Source organism: Prenolepis imparis, unplaced genomic scaffold (assembly GCF_030444845.1).
Source record: "Prenolepis imparis isolate NDT839.2.m4 unplaced genomic scaffold, iyPreImpa1.0 SCAF_5, whole genome shotgun sequence".
Classification (NCBI taxonomy): Eukaryota; Metazoa; Arthropoda; class Insecta; order Hymenoptera; family Formicidae; genus Prenolepis; species Prenolepis imparis.
The window spans coordinates 2,712,169-2,738,897 of NW_028141163.1; the positions used below are offsets into that span (position 1 = coordinate 2,712,169).

Here is a 26,729-nt window from a genome sequence, read left to right on the forward strand (position 1 = left end):
GTTTTCGTAAAATAAGCGCGAATGATGCACAATCCAATGAGTGACATAATAGCCATATGCACTCGAGTCTAAGAAACAGATTAGGTGTTTAGGAATTAAATCTTTTCATTTTTGTAATTCTTAAAAAAAACATTATTTTTTACATATTCCATTTATATTTTGCTTTTCGCGTTCGATATAAAAACAATGGTTCTCGTAAAATATATTAATTGCACGAATAATGCACGATCCAATGACGTAATAGCCATATGCACTCGAAACTGATTATGTGTTTAGGAAATTAAATCTCTACATTTCTTAAAATCTTTTTCAAAAAATATTTTTCATATATCCCAAAATCATGGTAATCGTGGGACAATAAGGTATGGAAAGAATTTTAAAAATATGTTTGATTAATTTACCATACTTTTAATAAATTTTACTATATTTTTAGAAAAATTAATCAAACATATTTTATATTTTATAGTGATAGATATTATTATTTTTTATTGTAATAAATCAGAGAAATTCTCATAAAATTCTTTTCATACCATATTGTCCCACGATTACCATATGATTTTCAGGGTAAATTCTAAAAGAAAATTCTCTCTGTGTATTTTTCTTTTCGCGTTCGATACAAAGACAATGGTTCTCATAAAATATATTAATTGCGCGTAGCGCGATCCAATAAATGACGCAATTGCCGTACGCGCTCGATCGGTGCAAATGCACTCGGCGCGAGACTGGGGTGCACGTGTACCGAGCCGTGAATTAAAATGCATGACCGTACCCCGAGAGAGAGAGGAATCATTTAAATTTGTGCCGGACGGATGAGCGTAGGAGTCTCTTCGCGCGACGTCGAGACTCTCGTCTTCGATCCTCGCGCGACATCGAGACAGGAATATCGAACTTTCGGCGAAAGAGAGGATGCTGCGTTTCTCCCTTTTCTCTCTCTCTTTCTTTCTCTCTTCTGGTGATATTTCTATTGTACTTTTACTATGTCGATATCTCGAGAGAAAGAGAAAGAGAGAGAGAGAAAGGAAGCTCGTCGCGAACAGGTACGAAGAGCCACAGCCGAGTCTCGAATTACGGTCGGGCGCCCCATCTTTTCCTCCCCCATTTCCCCTTGAAATCAATACCGCCGCGACCTACGATTGATAGCGTACCCCGGCAGCCCGCTTCCCATAGTGTTCATCTGTATATGTACATGTATATAAAAATGTGTGTGTGCGAGAGTAAGTAAAATAAACGAGAAAATCGTCGCGCGCCGACGACGACGATCACCATGGTCCCTATGACCTCCATTAGAGCCCGATAGACGGGCAATTTCTCGTCTGTTGAAAACGTAATGGTTCAGCCGGCGAGAGACTGGAAGGATAGTGGAACGAAGATGCGCGAGGATGCGCAGGAATAAAGGGAGAAATTTCTACTCTTCGCGATATGAAAGAGAGGGCCTCCTCTCTTCTCCTCCGATGAAAATGCACAAATGTGCACCCTCCACGCGCCGACAAAATTAACGCTCGAGCTTGAGCAACGCTTGACCTACTTAACACAGTCGAGGAAAATTGTCCTTAGACACCAGTCGCCAGACACGGTTTCGCTAATTGCATCGGAAATGGACATTAACATCGTCTGTCAGCCGCGCTGTCTTGTGGCTTGTCTACACAAATTTTCAATATAGAGAGTTATTTTTTTCTCTCTATTTAGTATATTTTTATCCGAACTCTCTCTCTCTCTCTCTACGAAGTTTCCTAACTAAAGTGTTACACCTGTTTTTGTTTGCTTAATTCAATGTAGCGTAAAAAATCTTGGCAGCCACCGGATAATAATCCCGAATTAGTTCACGAGAATTATGACATTTGTTTATTTATTGCTCTGTCGACTGCATTATATGTCAAAATTAAATGATCGAGGCAAGAAAGAGATGAAAAGAGAGAGAGTATATATTTAAAAAAATCTAATTCTATAATAATTACGCAGATAATAATTTTCGCGCAACATAGTTGTCTCTTTTTTACATTTTTTCGAAAGACACAAAAATTCAATTGAACGAATAGCTCGGTTTATATACGGAAATAACTGACGGTCACTTATTAGTACAAGATTTCCCAAAATTTTTAAGGCAAACACCAACCGGTTCCTCGACGTTTATTTTTTGCGATAAGGCTAATGTAACTTTGCAAAAAAAAAAGAAGAACGCAAAGAACAAATTTGTATATTTCTGGCCGAATACTTTTCGTCCCAAGAGCGTAGACATGATTTTTGCCTTTGTAAAAAAAAAAGAGAGAGAGAAAGAAAGATAAAAGAAATTCCGATTGTGTGCAAAAGTTAAATGAGATCGAGTTTCTTCAAGTTTCAACTACCGGCTTCAACCAGACGGCGCCAAAAAGGGAATCTCGAGGAAAGTTGATTTTTTTTGCGACAAAAGAATGTCCTTAAACGCCGGCATATTGTTACGCGAAGTATTTCGCGTTATACTCGGCGGGATATTTTTCCGACAAGACGCAGATGGTCCCAAGGATGCTGCGTCCTTGGTGGACGCTAATACGCGTCTCTTTTGACGAGCGATGTCTGTTTGAGAAGTTTCGAACAAGTTTGCGACGCAACGTCACCAGTCATCATCGAGTGTTGTCTGTCTTAAAAATTATGAACACACCGATACACAAGCAACATAATAACTTTCATAATATTAAACCAACGTATGCATTTGCACAATTTTCATAATATGTACGCGTTTATTTCCACTTACTTTATAGGGATTTAATTTTAACATGAAGATTAACAATTACAATAATTCAAGCCTATTGTCGATGAATGTAAATATTTCGATATGATTTCAGCTCGAAACTTTATTAAAATCTTTACGATAAAAAGTGAATAGAGTCAGTTCCATTTTATTTTTTATAAAGATAAAAGATATGTTTATGCTAAGAATATTTCAAATTGTATTTGCAAATGTATTATTTGTGTCGATGCATTTTGTACGAAACTTGTGTACGATTGTGATAGACAATTAATCATCGCTCTCGCGTCGACTATTTTTGTTTGTACTTGAAACCGAACAGTTTGAAACTTTTATAAAGTACAAGCTAATGGTGTTAGCAGAGTCTCGAGACGTTTTGCTTGATACGACGAGAACGAGTTTCGCAAATAGCGACGTATTTCGTATCCGCTATTTTTGTACCAGAGCTTCTTTTCTTGCACGATTTTTGATCGTGTCGAGAAATATAATTTATCGCCAAAATGTTCATACTTTTAACGCGAAAAAAATCGAAAGAAATGCACAACACGTATCGATCATAAATAACAGGAAAAATATACATCGATCATAAAATATATAAATATGCAATTTAAGCTTCTGCAGTCTGAAAATATTCTTTCAAATAAAAAAAAAGAAGAAAAAAAAATTATATTAATTTTAATATATCGTTCAAAAATTTTTACATATATTCTAACATACTTTCAAAACATTGTATTTAAAATGTTTCTACGAAATGTTTTTAAAAATAGAATGAGAATACGGAAATATCTTCCCTAAAAATAAAAACAGCATATTTACCATAATATAATATCATTATCATATACATGCAGCTTTGATAATAATCTATTCCCACGCTTCGGAAAACCGGTACCACATTGGTTAATAATATCGTTGTCGAACAGTTTGTTTGTACTACCGAAACTAGTCTTGTATGCTGGTTGCATAATAAACATTGCGCAAGTCAGCCGTGATAGTCCTAAGAAAAGATAAAGCGAATTTCGTAATGATGATCTTTTGTTAATCGACGAGAGCGAAAGTGTCGAACAAATATCATATTTTCATCTGTCAAGTTGTAAATTCCTCACTGAATTTAAATCATAAAATTTCTACGACTACAAATATCGTCTTTTAAATAATATAAATATTCCAACTCAATCTATCTTTCTCTTTATCTGAAAAACATTTCAGAATCTAATGCATTGCAGTGCATTTTCGCAAGATTGGGAAAAATAGAAAGTGAAGACTCTCATCTCTCTCTAACAATTTCATATTTGCACACTTTTGTTATCGCAACGAGATATTCGTCAAGAATAACGATTGAGGAACCGAAAAGTGTTACATCGCGAAGATGTTATCTTAATCTCGCGCGGACGGAAATATATCCTCGTTTTTTCTTCTCGCCACGTGTGAGGAAAAATGCCTGGTGCTTCGGAGAGCGAACGTCGTATTCGTCATCATCGGTAGTGAAAGAGTTAAAGTCGTATAAGAAACGATATCCCCCTTTACTCCGCGCTCCAACTTTCCCCAGCTGGTTAGTCATCGAAAGGCTGAGGAAACCGGCTGTCCGTGACTCCCGTCACGTCGCCAGATCATCGAGGCTGTGTTCCACTCGGCGAAGAATGCATGTCAATAATGCACGTATAAAACGCGGGGAAGTATTTAGAAATATTTTTATTTCCGGCAAATGTGTGCCCCAAAGAGAACGCATGAAAACTTGATCGAAAATGGCTGAAATTCTCGACGAAAAAGGGCTTTTAACGACAAGTTAGTATATTCGATTTGAATGTAAATTATAAGAGATCACATACTTGCAATTGCTAAATAATGCCAGCATTAATGACTCAATAATAGCTGATTAAATAAATAATTCGTATATGTGTGTGTGTGTGTGTGTGTGTATATGTGTAAAATTATATATCGTCCTTTAATTTGCAGTCGATTCTGTAGTAAAAGCCTCTTTATGCAAACGTAATATATTAATAATAAAAAATTCGATATCGATACATTCGTCATAAAATTTTGACACTAAATCCATCAATAGAAAAAATTGTGACAAAAATATGCATATACATATCTGTTATGTGAATCATTAATGTATTCAAACATGTATATCTTATTGTTGCATTGTTAATATTCGAACTATGTGAAAGCATATGAAATTAATTAATCGATTTATTCATTGTTAAATTTTAAAATTTTACTTAATATTAGATAAAGCAAAGCGATGATATTAATATACCTACTTTTATCAATCAAAAATGTGCAGCGTTAAATTTTAATATTTAATGCGACAATGTAACCATATTAATAAGTCATTCTACGATGGAAAATCCTACGGACATAATATTTCGTTCACAAGATTATAAAAAAAAAAAAACTTTTATCTCATATCCCTCAGTGAAATTACTCCTACACATATAATATAATACAGATTATAAAAAAAAAAAAAAAAACTTTTATCTCATATCCCTCAGTGAAATTACTCCTACACATATAATATAATACAATACATCAGTCCTGCTACGTAAACTCTAATTAAATTACAATTTAATTGTTATTTAATTACTACGTTATATTATGTCACAAAGTCGTATATATCGAAGAATGAACGCGTACTCTCAGAGCGAGTAGCCTGCAATGTGAAAAACTTGCTTAATTATTACGTTGAGGTAACGACAAGTTAAGGTGCATTAAGCTGGACTGCTATTACCAGCACCAGGTTTAAGTCGTCATCAGAGGGAAGCTCGCGATTTTTTACGACGCAGCTGATTATGTCATCTTAAATTTTTTATACACCGCCAACTCGTTTTCTCTAATAACATTCTTCTAATAATATTCGATATGAATGTGTTTTCTCATGCTCCAACAATGTTATAATATAATATATTATAATCCTCTCGCAATCTCCAGGTTTTTAGTCTTGTCTTAAAGCTCGAAGCTTCCGGGCCACACGTGCCATATTTTAACGTAGCGTTTCCTGTCATACATCAGTATGCCCAAATAACTAACGCGTCGTGTTTTTGTATCTCGCCGTATCAAGGTCGCTCTGATGAAAACTTGCCTTCGCGACTGTCGTCACGTTCATCGAATGTCTCGCGAAGTAGAGAAGCACGTAAATTTATTTCGTAGCGAGTCGACCGTAAAAAAAAAAAGAGGGAGAGAAAGAAACACGTTCACGAAAGAAACAACGACGGGAAAGAGGTTGACAAACTTAAATTGTGACGCGGGTCGATTCTTAAAATAATACCCATCGCGTGACCAGTCCGCGCCTCGTCATGCATATTCATCGGGGAATTACATAACAAAGTCGAACAACAAATTATCCACCTGGCCCCTCCGGTGCAGTAGATTGAGTTTACTCGGGTAAATGCACCCGCGCTCGACGAAAAAGCAAACGTTGCGCAAGCGCGCTCGACACGACCAATACGTCAAGGATTTTCATTATTAGGGCAAGAGGAGAAGCGACCTAGAGAGAGGCGGCGCAAGCGTGCCTTTTCCTAGTGCACAAACCATTCCTATATAAAAGCTGTTCCGAAAAGATGCACAAAATGCAGAGAAAATGTATCGATTTCTTGCAACGATAAGCGTTTATATGTAGATCTACGTTAAATTACAAGTCCATAAAGAATGTATAAATATACAGGATGACGCAATGTATATGTAATTGTTCGTTTCAATAGGATGTTAAAAAAAGATCGTTTTCGAAAAAAAAGGTTGAAAAATTCTGTAAATGAAAAATACTTATTCGCGAAAGATTCTTATAGATATCGTCGAATTTACACGGTACACAGAGTGCGGAGGAATTTCGTGATTTCTGGCGCAATCGGGCGGCTCCGGGTTGATCACGATCGGCGAAATTTAGTGCCGCAGGCGTGTGTACATACAATTACGCAGGTAAACGCGCGTGCTAGATTGCCGATTATGCGTCTTCCGCACAAAACGGGGTTAACAAACCGTCGACGATGCAGAAGCACCGGATACGCGCGGGTGTATGACTCATGTCGCGATGGCAGACGCACGTCGCGATGCACAATGCACTCCCGACACGATGCATTCCTCCGAGAGGCAACGAGAAACACGCTCTCGAATTAGGCGCCAGCCACAATATAATCACGCACTATTGTTCCTTATTCGCGATTTTATCCCGGACAAGTATTCAGCAGCCGATTTTTTAAACGTACATAATTAAGAATTTTACAGGACATATAGTATTTTTTTTTAAGCTCGAGACTATCTCTTTCGGTTTTCTATTACTCTCGTGAATTGTATGAGCATCAATATTTCCACCACAAGGTAGTAAACTACATTTTTAGTGCCCTAAACTTCCTAAATTAGAGCTCTAGCTAAATAAAATAATAGGACAACGTTAATAATTTTGCTAAACAGCCAACTCATTTTACATAAAATTTGATTTCTATGTAGGGACGAAAAATATTATCTTTTCTAAAATTAATGAAAATTGTAATAATTCCATTTAATGCCCGGGGATATAATGATCTTTAAAATATGATTATTCGATAGAGTCTATGCTTAATATTTATGGATTATTTCAAAAGTTAGCAACTTTCTTCACTCATTTATTATATATAGAAGACGCATTGTGTTATCAGAGAGAGTCCACAAGTACTTAAATATCTTAAGACGTCCCTGGACTGAGGTCGAAGCACCTTCGATCCACTTCTAACTAAGTATCTAGGTATCTTTGCACGAATAACGTAAATGCGAGTATTAGGTCATACGGCTAAATTAATCGATATAATTTCTCACGAGTAATTTGCGATTAAAAAATAGCAGTAAATATTTCCTTGCATTTTGTGAGATTTTAATGATTTGATAAATCGTACACTACGTTCAATACGTTTCAACCAACATGTAAATAAATAATTGCGCGCTTTCCCAACAACTCTCGGATTCATTATGTCAATCATATTTTTTTTTAAATTTTAATATACAATATATATTAATATATTAAAAATATATATTAAAATATATATATAAATATATATTAAAGTTTAAATATCTCAACAGTTCTCAAACATCGTAAGATTTGGCAGAGAGCGAAATTGATGTTTGTAATGTAATACGTGAAATAAATCAATAATTTTTTATCATAAGTTATGTTAATGTTAATGTTCAGCGAAATGATATTTTCCTCTTTTTCGTTGAGAATTGAGTGAAATATAAATGCGTCATATTTGTATGGACAGGCCATATGGACGTCATTCGCACTCTTTCCTTAGATTAGATGTATAATACAATTCACGTTAGAGGACAAATGTTAAGTGGAGGAAGAAATAAAGCAGCTTATTTTGATTTCAAAAACAGAACGTCGCGCGTCATTATACATGTACATACACTTCGATTTTTGACATATACAAATTCGATTTTTTTAAATATTTCAAAATGTTTCTTTCACATTTGTACAAAACAAAAATCACTAAAAAGTTTATTTCAAAATTCTGATATATGGCAAATGTAATTCGAGTATCGAACACCGAAAGAATGGTCCATTTTTTTACAACATATAACAGAATGAAAAAAAGAAAGAGATAAACATATATTGACTTATTAGAATCTATAGACTTCGAGTAAGACACTTCATAAGCTTGTAAATTAATTGACACCGCATTGTTAATTTAAATCGCGCGAAAATCATTAGCACGTGTAATGATAACAAATGGTTGTAACAACGTCTAATGGAACGTATTTTTCCAATAGCAACGTGACGATATAAATATGAAAAAAAAATATGATTGACATATCAAATCTGTGTGTGTGTGTGAAAGCTTTTAGAAAAGCGCGCAATTGCTTATTTAAACGTTCGTCGAAACGTATTGAACGTATTGAACGGATTTTAATAGAATTAAAGAGCTGTGTATAAAACTGCTCGGATGACTATTTGCAAGAGAGGCGACAAATTGTTCGCTCTCTCTCCTCTAAAAGAGTAATAACTCCTGTGTGTTAGCTCGGAGCAAAAGCGAAGAGGCGGATAGATAGCTCGTTCGATTATCGACCAAAGAGGCAAGCGTGATAAAAAAACACCTTTATTTCGCGCACACCTTCTCTGTCTCTCTCTTTCTCTCTCTCGACGAAGCTTCCCTCTTCCTAGGCGCGTGTACAACCTTAACCTTTTTAATCACGGCTATTTATTTCAAGATAAAGCTGTCTGCGTAATAAATATATATCTATAATATAGCTTATAGAAACGTGCCAAATTTTCAAGAAAAAAAAGTATTTCAAAAATACACCTAAAGGGCTGGGAAACGCGATAAATTCATAAAAGAAAGAAAAAGCTTGAAGATATACAATCTTAAAAATATTATATACATATGTTTTGAAAAATAAATACTACAGGTTCTTAGAGATATAAGAAATACTAAATATTTTATCGTAATCAAGCGCAAGAATTAAAAGTGCAGAAAGATTATCAAAATTAAATCTTATTATTATTGTGTCAACAACAGAATACGTAATTTAATTCTCCCTTTTTTTAATTCGCAATTTAAATAACACTCTTCTCTCTTTTCCTCCTTCATCTGCGCGCGCTTTAGTTTTCAGAAAATGCATACTTGCAGTTTTTGGCGCGGCGCGACGAAAATAGCAAGTGCATGTTTATTTTTCAACTCGATTGTGATTATTTTAACGATTCAAGCGGGCCACGCAGTCATTAACGCTACACATGTTTGACGCACTTCGCGCATCGACTATACATGTATAATATTCGGAGTTTCCACGTCGAAAGTAAAAGAACGAGAAGAAATAAAGCACGATCTCTCACCTTTCGCCCTGCGGGCCAGATGCGTTATATTCTGCCTGAGCACCTTGAGCCACATCCTCGCGCCCTTCTGCTTATTCTGGAAATCCGACGTACCGCCAGCGGGGAAACTCGCGCTCCGCGGTAGCACCGTTCTCGGGCCGTGGCTACGTTTCCGCAACACGTTTCTCTCACTGTCCCACTCGATCATAGATCTCGCGCGCGTATACATATGACAATTACGTCCCGCACCCGAGAGGACGCGGAAAAAATCGCGGCACACCTGTCGCGCCCGTCCACGAGAGTGTTTTCCTCGGTCAGGACGACGGGAGATGATGCGGAGTATCTCTCTCTCTCGGTGATGCGCGCTCTTGAAATCACCGCGCGAGACAGGCGTCGATGGCGGGGCGAAACGCCGCTTTTATATACTGGCGCCCACGAGCGCGTTTTACATCGCTTGCGAGAGCCAGCAGACTGCGCTCTACTACCGAGCGCGATAATATCGGCCCCGGGTCCTTGAGAGGCTCGTCTTGTTTACCCGCTCGGGATGGCGCGCGTAGGATATCCCCCTCTCGGAGGAGATCACGCTCGCGCTTATTCACGAGCGGAATATCGTATATTCATCGTTGCGCGTCAAGAAGCAAAGGGGTGCGCCCCGTCCATTGTGTCCTGCTGCACTTAAGGTGCAAAAAGGGATATGCCCTGCATTATTCCATTAAGGTCGAAAGACGATGATCTCTCTTCATATTTTTAATATTATTATAATTGAAACGTTTAATCGTAAGATGATTAATTAAATGTGTGTCCTGAGAAACGATTCGTCAAATGAAATATAAGTTTTATAGCGTATTGAGAAGAGTCTGTCCACTTTAAAAATTAATATCCCTAATTTAGCAGACTTATTTATAAAGTAATTTCATTGAGTATATATAGATACATGTGTGTGTTTTTATTGTATAGCATGCGTGTGTACTAGCGGATCCTGACGTCGATAATGGGGGGGGGGGGGGTTTGCAAAATTATTTTATTTAATATTTTTGGTTTCATGATTAGCTTTTATTCCAGCATCAACGACGTCGATAGCTCTTTAATGTTTGTTTTTCTTTACTTATATTTTTTAAACAAATTCAGCAAAACTGTTTTTTTTATTTCCAAGGGGGGGTTTACCCCCCCCCCCCCCAGGATCCGCTAGTGTGCGTGTGTATATGTGTATATTACTAAACGTAACTCTTTCTGAAATGGAAATCTATACGTTGTTTATATATAGATTTATTATATATTTATATATACAAAGTAACCTCTCTGCATATCGATGTCGATATATGTATGTATAATAATCATGAATGATTGAGATGAATTTGTGTATGTGTGTATGAGTATATTTGAAACAAAATAAACGAAATGGTACAAAATTACTTCGGCTTTTGGAAAACTATTTCATAAAAAAAATGATGGCCTGCACTCAAATGCCATATATTACTCTAACAACTTAATTTAATTTTACATCCTTTATATTGTCTTGTTTCTTTAATTCTTTGCCTTATATCAAAGAGAGTGTTATCACATTCTACATCGAGCAAACATTTGCAGTACAATAAATGTGTAGTGTGAAAGATTTAAGTAATAAGTTCATAAAGTTAAGCTTATGTTTAATATTTTAAATAATTTCTTCATGCAAAATGCATCAGATAACATGCTGATACATTTATATACTCTGAACAGAAAAATAAAAGAAAAATGCTCCAAATTAAAAGTTCGCCAAAGTTTTTAAAGTAGTACAAGTATGTAAAAAATCAGGCTGCACATGCATTTTATTGAGATCTGATTCGGACTTCGATCTTGTTATCTTCGGTAAACTGTCCAGAATTTGAGAAAATGTTGGTCGCTCATCCCGCGAAAATTTAATGCAGTCCTCCGTGAGTCTCTTGAATGCTTTCGGCGTATCAGAACGCAATTTGTTTAAATCGGGACTCAAACGGCCGCTTCCTACCATAAATAGTATCTGATCTTTATTGTTTATATTCGAATATGGTAGTTGACCAGCTAGTAACTCGAACAACACTATACCAAACGCATAAATGTCAGACCGGAAACTATACGGATTTTTTTCTTGCATTCTAATCACCTCTGGTGCCATCCATAAAATGGAGCCAATCGGCTGAGACAGCTGTTCGCAACATCGAGTTTTGACCGTTGCCAGACCAAATCGCCAATCTTAACAGTGAGATCGTCGTGCAGAAATATATTGTTACTCTTCAAATCTCGATGAATAATGTTCTTCCCGTGCAAATAATCCATGCCTTGCGCAATTTGTTTGGCAATTTTTATCAATGTCAGCAATTCAAACTTGGACTCAAATACGTGCAAATGTTTATACAAAGATGAGCCTTCGCACCATTCTGTAACAATTGCAAACGGTTTGCTGGTATAACCCATAAACAGCAAAATATTCGAATGTCGAACATTAAATAAAACGGCTAATTCATTTTTGAATACTTGTAATTGTACCCATGTCAATGTGCACATTATTTGAACATTGAATATTTTCACTGCAACAGGCCCGTGCCAATTACTCTTGTATACCGTTCCAAATGATCCTGATCCGATACATGACGAATCCGATAGTAGAATCTCATCCGCTGGAATTTCCCATTCTTCAATAGAATGCGCAAATTGCACTAGGAGAATTTTCGAAGATTCGTCGACTGATTTTGATCGTTTTGAGGTAAAATCATCATCCATTCGAGTACGTACGTATCTATACTCGCCATAAATAATCGAAGCAAAATACTTGGAGATATTACGTTTCAATTTGTAAAAAATGGAATTGGGGGACTTCTTGCTTATAACAAGGGACAAAATTCCCACTGATATTTCGTCACATTTCAACGATGAGATGTCCACATCCCAAGATATCAAATACCTGGATCCATCCATGTTTCTAACATAGACTGCGCACATTTCGGTGGTAAGATTTTGATGTTTCATTGCTTCGGCTAGTGCATCTTTCAAGGAGAGCCCCTCTTGCATTTGCACACCTTGCGGATTAGATAGACACACCCTCAGAACATTAGAAAATTTATGTATTCTCGGATCTCTAGTTACATTGTTATCTTTTTCCGATATAGAAATACTATTAGAGATTCTTGTGTCATTCAGCTGCTTAAGATTTTTGTACATAGAATCGAGCTTGTACAATTTACTCATCAATTCCCGATGTTGTAAGTACTTGGAATTACTAGGAATTCTTTCTGGCTCAACCATATTAAAGCAGATATTAGGTAGTGAACTAGATCGGCCTTGCTGGCCCAAGGAACGTGGATGTTTCTGATTTCTCGACAGAGTCAGAAAGAGAGACATATCTCTACTGAATTCGCGAACAGGAAAACAATTATTACCTTTATAAACAAAACAATCTGGCTCCGGAAAAGTACTACTGTTCTCGAACCGTGGCTACGTTTGCGTGACACGTTCCTTCGTACACTGTTTCACTCGATCATAGATCTCGCGCGCGTATACATATAATAATATCGTTGCTCTTGCAATATATTACATTCGACGCGAAAAAATTAGCACAATAGCGTTTTCTTTGATCACGACGAAGATGTGAGACTCGGTGATGTGTCACACGATGATGCACACTGTTTAAATCGCCACGCGAGATATAGGCATCGATGGTGGGAAACGTTTTTATATACTTTCGTCCACGAGCGCGATAAGCGCTTATCAGCCTATACATTGAAGATTGAGATTGACGATCTTTTAATCAATTAGAAAGAAGAAATTTTAGCTCCTTTTATATTCTGACAATCAAATTCGAAATTTAATCTTCAATTATCAATGTGTAGTCTGATGCGGACTTTACACGGTTTGCGAGCTGGCTGCGTTCTACTACCGAGCACGATAATATCGTTCCCGGCTTCCTTGAGAGATTCGTCTTGTTTACCCGGTCGGGATGGCGTGAGTAAGATACCGGAGGATGCGCTCGCAGCGTTCACGAGGAGCGTATCGTACGTATTGGCGATGCAAAGAATGCGTCATCCATTGTATCGCTACACTTACGGTGCAAGGATGGAAAGCGATGAAAAGGGATATGCTCTGCACTCTCTTATAGTCGAAAGACGGTGATCTCTCTTTTAAGCGGTGAAAAATTTAGTAAAGTATGTATAAATACACATTTTATTTTAATAATATTAATAATTGTTAAAATAAAATTATTAATTTACTAATTTTAATAGTATTCATAATAATCTTGTAAAAAATGTCACATTTCTGTTTTTTTTTAGAAATATGTAAGTATATTACTTACATATTACATCGTAGCAAAAACAAATTAATATTATGTAGCTTTTGCTAGATACGTTTCCTCTCCTCCGTCTTCTAAAATATATAAACATTACATAACCAAGTTCAAATGTTTACGCTGTTACGCATGTTATACACATAGCGAATTTAAATGAAAACAACGCTTATCATAAACAGTTCTGATGATGATATGAGTGTCATGTAGTGTATAAGTGGCTGTACGCGTTATCTATATCTAAAAATTTTAATAAAATTCTCACGAACAAATATTTATTGGGATTCGAAAATGAATATGAAATAAATCGACAAGTTAATGTTTTTTTTTTTTTTTTCATATGTTTCTTTCATCAAAGAAATGAGAGATAAGAAAATGCTAACGAGTACACAATATGGGTCAGAAAAAGACTCTCAGAGAATATATACATAAGCGAAAACATTTCAAAGATATACGAATATCAGTATATTATCGCAATGTGTATTTATAGCTCGTAGCTGGCAAACAACTAGTCACGTTCCGGTATGCGATTAAAGGACATATGCCTGTTTAGCCCTCATTTGATCAGATATTAAATCCCGAATGTTATGCGCGTACGATGTATATTATATGAATGCTTCTGTTTACACAAAACGCGTCAACAAAATATTACTACCTCTATTACAAATATGTTTATATTCGAATTATTATGTTAAAAAATGTTTTTTTCTGCATAAATAATACAACAACAAGATATATATATATATATATATATATATATTTTGCACAACTTTTTGAATGTATTTAATTATTAAGAATTTTGTCATCGATACGAATTATTGTTTTTATTGTTCAGTTATATTTTATTGTGTATATATAATGTGAAATTATAGAATATCACGTTCGATTAATTTTTCTCGATTATATTGTGACCCGTCGTTATCACATGATTTCCTTTATTTATAATCTCTTTTTAATTATTTTCACAAATGCGATATCGTATTGGCTGACACTCTTCTGCGAATAATTAACTTGATCATTCTGTTATCCCTTTTAGACACGTTTCCCGTCTCGAGAAATCATATGTATGTATGTCGCTGCATATACAAGTGTCTCAGAATGCAACTGCGGTTGCACCGAGCAAGACGCGCTTCCGAATAATGGTGCGATATGTTTTCCTCGGCGCCGATCGCTTATACGCAATTTTGTAAACACGCGAACAAATAATTACGCAAACAAATTTATCGAGCTTAAAGAGGAACGCAGAGAGCGCGTTTCTGCAATAAAAATTTCTACGCATCACGCGATAAGTTTCTCCGCGCCGCGCGTTATCACCAGTGATGTACCTATTGAAGTCTAAACATTGCGGGATTCAGAACTTTCCAATGTCATCATCAATCTTATGTGCATACATACATTGCACGTATTTATACGAATAACAAAAGATGCAAATGTTACACTGTGTTGTTTATCGCAAAAGGGGTACAAATGCAAAATTGCATATTAATAGCAAAGTTCAAAATAGTATTTCTCGTTTTACGATTCAAATTTCATGTATTTGTTTGTTAAAAAATTTAGTCTTTTTTTTTGGCACGTTTCTAAGCAAAGGTAAATCGATTAAATTTGCAGTAATAAAATGCAACCTCTATTATTATTTCTTTCACAATATAAATGTGAAGTCTTTTAAGAATATTCTATCACACTACACATTTATCAAGTCATTTAATATAATAAATATTATTTAATCGTTTAATTTTACACATGTACTTGCACATATAATCTTTTATTACATATTAAATAATATTTATATTAAATAAAATATATGGATCAAAAATATACTTATTAATAAATCTCACACACACACACACATTTGTCTATATTATGTAATAACAAATCTTTCTGACTTGCTAATTCTTAAAGAGGAGGAGACTATACGCATACCAAGTATACCTGCAACTAAATCCGCTACTGTGATTGTCACTATCTCGAGTTACCGCGAACGGCATCGGATTATTTCGCGACTCAGGACACGCTGACGATGCACGACAAGTCAAATGATATTATCAACGCGACGATACTGCGACGAACGAGATCCTATGTGCAAATCTTATCTGTCCATAATCTGTTATTTCTACTTTCAATATACTTCGATAATATAGACATAGACAATGTAGCATCGGTTATCTCTCGCTATTCGAAAATATAAGGAATAAAAAAAAAGAAATTCCTTCAGCTCGAAATACCTTATTCGTGGCTGTTTAAGAGATCGCGAAAGAGAAGAAATACACATAGATTTGTAATAAATTAGACGATTTTACGTCCAAGTGATATATTAGTTTTAAAATATCCGTCTTTTAACGCAAAAAAAAAAGAATCGATATTTTTTAGAATGGATTACCATTCATGTTTCTCATAGATTTTAAACTGCGAATGCAATCGAACTTTTTTCTTATAAAAATAGCCATTATATTTCCACAATAAAAAATTTATTCTAAATGTTATCATATTTTTTGTAATTTATTTTATCCATCATTTCTTTCTTTAGATTTCAAGATTCGACTAATATCGAAAGATAGAAATTGAAACAAGATTGATCATTAATAAAAAGATAATCATTGACTTTTGAGAAACATACTATATGAGAAAATCTATGAGAGTCTATTATGATTTCCTAGAGAATGAAATTATTTTTAGCGGCATATAACGCGAATTAAACAAAGAAAGTTTACGTGCTGTAAAATGAAAATGGAATCACGTGCACGTGTGTGGCACATGTTATTATTAAAGGATATTGTTAGACGATCCGACTTCGCCGACTTCGATAAACAAATATTATTTTATGTATCACAAATAAAGATTTAAATATCTAAATATCATTAATTTGATATAAAATACATTGCTTAAAATTAATAATGTAAAGAGTATGCAGATAATCACTAGTAAATTTATAACTATAAGATAACTGAAAATTTTTTATAATAAAATATTATGTACATCTTTTATCTTCGAACAAAAAATATTATATATAATTATATTACTTTATATACATATATCTATACATATGTCTTATCTTTACTCGTCTAGAGAATATCATTTCAGTAGAGAGAGACAAAAGAGAGACATTGATTGTTGGGCAATTAATCACTGCACCTACCGCAAATGTCAATTTGATGTCAAAAGGTAACACGCCCCTAGCTTGACCTAAAGCAACCTAACCCAGCCCCTAATCTACCTCAAGTACGTCAACGCGTTACAAATCGATCGAGGACACGCGTGCGTACGTGTACGTTATAACACATTCGCGATAAAAACCGTACTAACATAAGCTGAAACTGCCGACCTATATCTAGATCTCGTGGAATAAATTTAGTTTGATAGTAGGCTTATCAATGGCACTTCATTTATAATCAAACTATCATTAACTTGTCTAAATTAAGTTTTCTTTTTTTTTTTTTTAAGATTTTCACGTTTTGTCATATTTATATTCGAGATAATGATATTATGATAATTGATGAAGCATAAACCAATACGCGACCGTAGTTATATAATGGCTTTTTCGACAGATATTTTTAATTTATTATTGAGTGGTCTGTTTGAGAGTCAAACATATGTCATAATGTGTATTATTTGTCATTCTCTAAACATTCCGCACGAATTATTTAATACGAATATAATTTATTTTTCCGTAAAAGACATCGCGTTTTTAGCATCTTAAAAAAATTGGGATCTATTAGAAACTCAAATATGTCGAGAAAGAGAGCGTAGAATAAAATCGAAGTCTCTTGAGTCTCTTTTAAATTTACATATTTCATATACGAAATATAACAATAAAAATTAATTTAAACGCACAGAGATATTAATTTTAAAGGAAATAAATAAATATATATACATCAGTAGATATAATAATAAAAATGAGAGTATAGATACGTAATAATTAATTTTTTGCATTGCACATTTTTTTGCATTAGCAAAATTTTGCATCAGGGAACAAAATGGAATAACTATAGTCTTTTGTTACATGGTAACGTATAAGTACGCAAAGCGAACGTGGGAGTACAAAGCGCTTCAAAGGATTCCGTTAGATAGATATTCCACGGTGGACGGAATTATATAGGATATAGGAGCTTCGAATTGCACTCCAAAGAGTTGAAATTTTAATGAACTCCCAATTCATAATGGCATTCTATTTTCTAATTAAAATTTTTCCTATTTAATAAATTACCGTCCGATAATGAGGTATCCGAATTATCGAGTATGATTTCAGAACTTGCACAGTTATACATAAAATCTAATTTCTATAATGTAATTTCGTCTTAATCAATCTTATTGTTAGTTAAATTTTGAAAATAGTATCGAATTAAAATATGTTGACGAAAAGCATATTTATCACCGTATTAATAAAGATTTTAAAAATTAGTTTGTTGCCAGATATTAAGAAAATCACATTATCTTATTTTATTTTGCAATACTTTAATTTCGCGAAATGTTAATAGTAGCAATAATATACTCTGTCCAAAAAGACAAAAAGTTGAAGTAGATTATTATTATATAAAAATCCACCGAGAAATGAGTATCTTATTTCTATATAAATTTTAAACTTTAAAATATTTCTGTACTCACGGATGGAGTCGCCGTTCTTCTTCGCGCTGTTGTTTTTGTTCTTCTTGTTCTTCGGATAGATATTGCCGATTTTGCTCTGTCCACAACCCATCCTGCACCCTTACGTCCTCATGCAGGGTAACACTGATCTCACTTCGCGTCACCAAAATATCACGCGTCCGTAATATATCACGGATCGATCACTTTATCGCGACGGCTTGTCCGGCGTTATTCGCGTCATCGTCGTCGTTGATCCTGAGAGAAAATCGATGCGTCCCAATTTATACAGCCGTTCACCGAGCGACTTCCGTTATACGCCACTTCCTTCGTATACATTAGGCAACATCCGGGATCTTCTTCATTTATGCACACACATATACATGTCCTTTTCTGTATCGGTATATATCATATGTCATATCTGTATATGTATCCGTACATCGGAGCGCACATAATCCGTTTCGCGAGGGACGTACGATTATTTGCTTTGTCTCCGACAACTTCGCGTGATTCTATATGACTAATCGGATTGAGAAGATCTCGCAGGATATGTATGCGTAAAAATATGTGATCTGTCGTTCGATTTTCGATCGTTCGGATGAATTAATTCGCGGGGCAAATATAGCAAATCAGTCTTCGTATTTTTTATCAGTCTAAGCGTCTTCCAAAACGAGATTGATTACGAAAAAAGCTTTTGAACGATTCCTTTTGAACTTTGACAATAATTTCTCCAACGATCGCTTCTCAGGAGAAGATAGGAGGATAGATTAGAGAGACCAAAGGTCGACCGCGCGATTTCACGATTTCACGATGAACCTAACGTAAGCTTCAGTCTTTACTTGTGATAAATGGCGGCATCAGGTGGCACAAACGGCAGGGAGTGAATAATATAGGACAGTCTTAAAGAGTCAAGTCAATCTTTTCTCGTGTAAGAAAAAAAAAAATAAAAAGAGAAGGAGAAAGGAAGAAAAAAAAGAACTTGTTCCGAGAATATGAGACAGTCTTACGGAGGATCCGACCGGAGAGTTTAGCGGATACGGCTTATTCACGGAACGGAGCGTAACGAAGCCTTTATTAAGGATGATTCCCCTTTGGCGTTTGATTGCTGGCCGCACGACTGTCTTTGTCATTTCCTGGCTACCTGATTCGTGGTGCCCAATCCATTTTGCGATTTTTACCGATCTCGATCTACCGCCCCATCGTCACCGGTGCGCGAGATATCATCATCACCTATCCCATGTCCAGGGCGACCAACCGAGCATTCTCTCTCTCTGATTTCCTGCGCATTCGTCCCGTCGCACGGCTGGTGATAGCGCTGCCGAGGATAAATCTTGAGCTGCCTTCAGAGACACACGCGCGTTAAATCAGCCTTTACGGGAAGCCTGTGTGCTCGAGATCGATAATTCGAGGGAATTCCTCCATTTTTTCGCAATTTAAGGGACACCCGAAGAAGAGCGTCTTCGGTCAGAAAACGATAGTTTCCAACGCGCGTTTAGATTCTTCGATAAAACCCCTCGGCGGATATAACGGTCGCTATTATCATTAAGGCTCGCCGGATTTCCCGACAATTGTTTCCCTTCCGCGAGAGTTTACGATCCTGTCGGAAGTCGTCGGAAGATAAATCGTCGACGACGAATGCGCGACGTAGGTGGCAACGATGAGGAATGAAGAGAGCAGCCTTAGGATCCCCGATGATCCGCGCGGACAAAATCGCACCGGCTCGATGCTCGTCCGGATGAATCTTTCCCGGTCCGACAATAGTCAGGCCCGACTATCGGATTCGGCGCTGCAAAGGAAAATAGATAGCCGGGTTATCTCATCGATCTGACTGGAGCCAAGCCGCAAGTACGTGGTAGATAGTAACAGGGTGTGCACATGCACACACACACACACACACACACACACTGTCACAGCTGCAACGGGCAACAGCTGCGAGGGAAATTGAAAAGCGAGCTCTACCGGAAAGGAACTCCTTTTCTCTTCTCGAGAGAACGTGCGAGGATCAACGTTTAATTACCAGAAAGGGAGATAGAGGGAAGAAAGAGGCGGGAAACCTCATTTTTAATCCTTACTGTGCGTTCGGGATAAGTCCTGTCCTGGAGGCTTCAATTTTATCACTCGTAATCAGATAACCCGTCCGATTTTTTTTTATCCTCTTTGTAAAATTTTTGGAATATTATACGCCTCGCGCATGCATGGTTAATAATAACTTGCACGATAAATGAACAGAGAATCGATTTTACTATATACATATGTATATGTATGTAAATTCAGTGTCATATATCATTTTTTTCGATGGTTAAATTTCGTAGAATGGAAAGAGAAGTGTGAAAATAGAAACATTTTTTGTCTATATTTACTGCGCGCGCGCATAGATTTTTTGATTAAACTTTTATAAAGTGTCCGATTACACAGAGATATGTGAAACATTTTTTAACTAACGGAAATATCTATCAAGCTTTTGATAAAATGGTACAAACATAGAAATATATAATAAATCATATTTATAAGAAATATTTTCAAAAACAAAATATCATATCTTAATTATAAGTTATTTTAAGCTTCATATATTAAAGCAAATAATAGTCGCAATTTGATATACACTGATTATATTCAACAGCTAATTATTTTATATAAAGATTGAGATAAGGAACAATAACATTTAGCTGAAACAAAGGACAATTCTATATTTACTCTTACACGTGAAAAATTCATCTCAATGTATCCTTTAATTTTTTAATATTAGCTAATTCTTTAATATTTCTTAATAATTAAGAAATAACACAGAAAAGATTTTTAAATGTAATGTTTTTGAAAAATCATAGCATACGAATTATAGCACATAAACCAGAGAGTTCTCTTAAAAATATATAGGAATGTAAGATAAAATATAAAAAAATTAACTAGCATAGTCATTTTTATCGATAATACGTTAAGTCGTAATACGCATTATCGCTATTATCGGTATCGGTATCTTGCTAGAGTTTCATAGAAATTTTATAGAAATGACATTTTGCATTGTCGTTAGTAACGATTGTTTGTGACTTATTTAAAAAAATGATTTGCAATAAAACATGAGCGACTCTCTTTTTATATTTCAGTTTCTTCAATTATTCTGGAATATATATTATAGAGAATATATGATTTTCAAATTTACATGTTTTTTCTTTCATTGATAGACTCTGATCAACTCGAGATAAATTTTTTCGTTATTAAAATAAAGTTATAAGCGATGAAAAACTTATTTTTGTGTAAAATAAAATTCAAATAAAAACTTAAAAATAAATATAAATTAAAGATTTTACACACAGAAAATTCATATATACATAATTATAATATAATTTAAAAAGTAGATTTTATTACATTTATATATAAATACTTTCGCAGAAATATAATCCTATAATTCTTTAATATTTAATATTTAAAGTTGAGATAAAATTATCGAAAAGATATTTCATCAATTTTTTCAACAAGAAAGAGTAAAAATTCGTCAAAAAATCTGTGGTTAATGAAATAATGAAAAATTTAACGCGGTTGATTCGAAGCAAAATACAGTTGTACAAATGCACCATTGTTATTCAAACTTTGCTGCTCGTTAATGCCTGTGACATTTTTTGATAACAGAGATATCAACAAAACATGTCGTTAACGCACGCAGAATACCATAGAAAGTTGAATTAAACAAATGTCAAATTTCTCTCCGTCGCCCTTTTCATTTCCCCTCTCGTTCTCACACTCTCTCTTTCTCTCTCTCTTTCTCTTTTGACGTTTAAATTAAACAGACAATACGACGATGACAATCGGAAGCGCCTGGATAACGCTTGCGGCATTTCGGATAAAAAGCGAATGCAATTTGCATTCGTGTTTTTCACTGTCGTCGTTATTTGTCTTCGCTTCTCATCTAACGATGGAATGCACGCCGTCGTATTTGATTACGACGGAACGACATATCGGCGTTTAATGGAACGCACATCAGTTTTCTGTCGTTTAACACTTTACTCGCTGGTGCATCTTTATGTATTTATTCGTTTTTTATCGCCTACACTTGTAAATATTTCAAAATATATTTTATTATATTATATACTCACGATTCATGTGCAAGCAATTCTTTTTATTATACTTATGATTCATAAACCTTATATATGTATACATATAAATCTTTTAAATTTTATATTTAATTTTGTATTTTATTATACTTATGATTCGTAAATATATAATATTGTTTTTAAACATCTTCAATGTATATTGTCCGATCGATTTATTTATGTAAACACCGTATCTGAGAAAATGTGTTATGTAAATGAAAGATTTTGCAGTTTTTGTTATCTGCACAAGTTCTATTTGACTTTTTCCTTTATTCTTTTTCAATCATAATATTATTTTAAATTTATTTTGCAAGATTTGTTGAAGCAAGTTAATAAGATTTTAACTCTGATTGTGAGTTTCACTATTTATTTGTAAATCGACGGTTATTTGTTGTTATTCACGCAGATTCGAAGAATTTATTTATATAAGATTTTTAATAAAACTTACACTCTGTAAAGTAGTTACTTCGGCATAAAATCGTATAAACTGAAATGTCACCTTTGCGTTGTGCAACACTGATAAGTGTAGTAGAAAAAATGTTATCGACTTTCTCGGCGTTTAACGTGAAATTGAGTTAGTGTTACAAACAAACTATCGACTAGTAGATTTTAGTTATCCAATCAAAATCGGATTTATCATAAAGTGGATGAAACGTCAGTGCTTTGGATTCAACTTTCTAAATTCTAAAGGAACCGTATATTTCCGATAATGGCCGAATCTTTTTCTTCATTCGACTTTCTTCCCCGTCATTAAAGTTAATAAGATATATATAAAGTAAAACGATAACAATATTATTATTTTTACGTTATGTTTTTCCTATCGTTCCGATAAGAATGTGACCCGCTTTAACGGTTCTGCTTCGTGTTCTGGAATGTATCGATCCTCTCCGTGTCAAATTACTTTTGAGAGTTGATCGTACGATTTTTTTCTAAAAAAAGAAAACGAAAAATAAAATGTCCACAAGGATTTGTCGGAATCACGTCGAATCTCTTCGATTTTTATCTGATTAGATCAGCGTCAAGTCAACAAAAAATAAATTGACACTTAACATACGATCGATTTCTCCGAAAAGAAAAAATTTCATAGGGCAGAGAAAAACGCTATGATATTATGATGCCGAAAATAAGCTTAACCACACATTTCTCGCCACTCACCTGAATATAGAATATAGACTCGAAAAGAAAGAAGGAGAGGGGGAGAGAGAAAGAGACAGATGCCCCGATTTTTGTAAAAGCGAGCAATCTGTCATTGTCGGGCCCTTCTACTTTGATATTCAGTTCCCTCACTCGGCTACTACAAACGAGCGACTTTCCAAGCATGCTAACGCCGCTTAATAAGGTAACGGCGAACACACTCGGTGAGATTTCGTCGCGCGTTCCCGTAGGCGCTATCGAGTCTGGATATTTCGGTCAACCGCAGGGGGGAGAGGAAGGCAGGCGGTTCACCGGTTATGCTTGCGATAGCGATATCATCGAGCGCGATGTCGTTCCCCTCGAGAGAAAAAGAGAGAGAAAGCGAGAGAGAGAGTGAGAGAGAGAGAGAGGGGAAAGAGAGAAAGAGAGACACTATAGTATACGACGCGACGCGTCATCGGCCGCACCGAATTTTCTTACTCCAATAAGTAATTAAACTAACCTCGCGCACCTCCGGACCGACCCTCGCTGCTTATCGTCGTTTCTCACTTGCGGATAATCTCACTCGTGATAGCTTAACAACTCTGTCTCACATACGTATACGCGTGCGACAAGTGTACATACACGATGAACGGGGTGTGAAAGGGCGGCGAGCGCGCGAACGATCCCACCTTCCCGAGACTCCGACATCGACTACCGTCAGACCGGTTGAGACGCCAGCTGGAGCCGCGCATGCGCGCTGCGGCGCGCCGCTTTTCGCTCTGCACCGCGCATCCAGTATAAACATTCGACCACGGGGTTGAAACCCCAGGGCCGTTAAACTAACAATTTCACACACACACTTTGTCTTTTAAGTAAAAACACTTTCTTTTTTAAATAAGAATTATTTGCTTTTGCGACATATACAATATGTGTGTGTATGTGTGAATGAAACGATTTTTGTCAAACTAATATGTAATTTCAAAAATATATATCATATAAATATAATTTCAAATAAAATATTTTTGCGTACAAAAATAGCTGTCTTATATAACATTACGAAACGCATTGAAGCGTTTTAATTTATTATAATTGCTTTAAATAAACAAGTTTTAAACTTGCAAATTGAATAGCAAAAAATGTAATTTACGCTATTATATGTATGTATATTTATATTGTATCCTATAGTTTTTAAATTTAAATAAAGAAAACTTTAAATAAAGGAAACATTCAAAGAAGCTTTAAAATAGTTATTTAAATTGTGTCTCTTGCTTTTTAAACGAATAAATAATGAATTTCTCTTTTAAAAGCACAGTCATCTTTCTCTCTTATACCACAGTAAATAAAATTACTTTTGCTCCCTTTACATATTCCTTCCTACATAGAAACATGATTTGATATTCTCGCAACGAACCTGAGAGAGATTTCCGGAGAAGTCGCGTGCAACTGAATATTATACGTATATTGCGTGCCTGCGTATATTACGTAATATACATATATTACATGTTTGTTAAGTTGTGATGTTCAAAAGAGACTGTATAATATAATACATCAATGCACATTTGAAAGGAGCAACTTTCTGACATGAATAGAATTTCTGCAGTCCCAATAATTGATTTTACATGCTTAATCAATTTTACAGGGTTTACAAAATAGCTCAGATAGAAAAGCACATACTTTAATTTCCATCATAATTTGTTCCGAGCAATAATGCAATTTTACAAGTTTTTGACTTGATCTTTTAGAGTTCCAATTAGGTATTGCAAATTTCAAAGAATCATTTTAATATATGTCATATCGGATGAACCAGATCTCATGATCGTGATTTCTTTGCATCCAGCGGCAAATTTGAGACAAAAATTTTAAATTGCATTACGAACATCTATCGATATTTCGTGATATAAAAAAAAATAAACAATATATTAAGCAAAGTCTATATTTGAGATGCTGCAAGAGAAATGTGCAATATTTAAATAAAGATTGACATAAAAGAGAGCTTAGGGGGATATATTTTAATACTCGATGACTTGCGATATTTATTTCTGGATAAAAATAAAAAATTTTAATCAATATTTATTTACACGCGTGCATGCTTTTTTATCTGTGCAAAATTAATTAAAATTGCCATAAATGCGTCGCAAAATGTTCTAAAACCGCCATCTGTAAACATATCTGCGAATCTTTCAGCATAAATCTTTACTACCGATCGAATATTCAAAATGATATCGTAGGTATCTTCCGTGAGAGATAATTTTCATCTCGATATATCGAAAGGTGTATTTTGCGTTTGAAAAATATTTAAATTAAATTAACACACTATTCATTTTTAGAATAACATATATGTAAAAATATCCGCAAAGCGATGATATAAAAGTAAAAATGATAGAATTTTGTGCGTTCTATTTTAGCGCATAATTTAACGATCAATGCGTTTTAAAATCTCTTTTAAAACCCGGAGATAATTTTATTTATCTAATAATAAAAAATCTTTTTAGTTGATTAAAAATAATATAATAACCGCCGAGAGAGAAAGATGCTAGAATGCTAAAAGAAGATCAAAGAAATTGACGTGTAATATAATAATACGAAAACTCGAATTAGTTTAAGGATCATAATCAATTGAATATTTTCGTCAAATACAATTTATCTGTTTTTATAATTATATTTGATTGCAAAGTTAAAATTACACGCACAAATCAAGGTACATCATATCGTATACCTTTCTGTTTTGACACGGCTATATAAGTGTATTAAACAGGAAATGGATGATTGGACGAACGGAGTCTATATATGCGCATGTTGAAGAATAAATTAAGTCAAATGATTTAATCATCCAATGATTTATCCAGAATTATCGATGACACGGACATATATACATATATATATATATACATGTCTGTGCGGCGCGTAATTTCTTAGAAACGCGTAAACACTAGCCTTTTATATATTACGCAGACTATTTATACGTTCGCGTTCTCTTCTATTGGATTATTGATTCACTTCCGTCCGTTCGAGATGCCGAAGGATCGCTTAACGCGTATTTCGCGTATTATAGGATTTTCAATAAGCGCGCATAAAGTATGACCGCGTGGTCCCCTGTTCAGGTTTAGCGCTAAATTTGTGATCGTATAAGATATATACATATCCAGAGTGTCTCTCTAC

The 26,729-nt window shown here is 34.9% G+C and overlaps 1 protein-coding gene across 6 annotated transcripts in view; it reads right to left on the reverse strand.

Moving 5' to 3' along the window:
• Tow (target of wingless) overlaps positions 1–24,277 on the reverse strand; it is a 49,435-nt gene extending 25,158 nt beyond the window's left edge. Inside the window, exons 1-3 of one of the 6 annotated variants that reach the window (XM_083039264.1) lie at positions 24,091–24,277; positions 18,394–20,155; positions 9,519–10,171 (exon numbers count right to left, since the gene is read on the reverse strand). In XM_083039264.1, coding sequence (XP_082895390.1) covers positions 9,519–9,726 — 208 coding nt within the window. In that variant the 5' untranslated portion in view covers positions 9,727–10,171; positions 18,394–20,155; positions 24,091–24,277. Of the gene's footprint in view, positions 1–9,518; positions 10,172–11,375; positions 11,556–11,619; positions 15,527–18,393; positions 20,156–24,090 lie in introns of those variants that run through there. The other 5 variants (XM_083039265.1, XM_083039262.1, XM_083039263.1 and 2 more) reach the window with 5 other exon arrangements.
• Between the last annotated feature and the right edge of the window lie 2,452 nt (positions 24,278–26,729).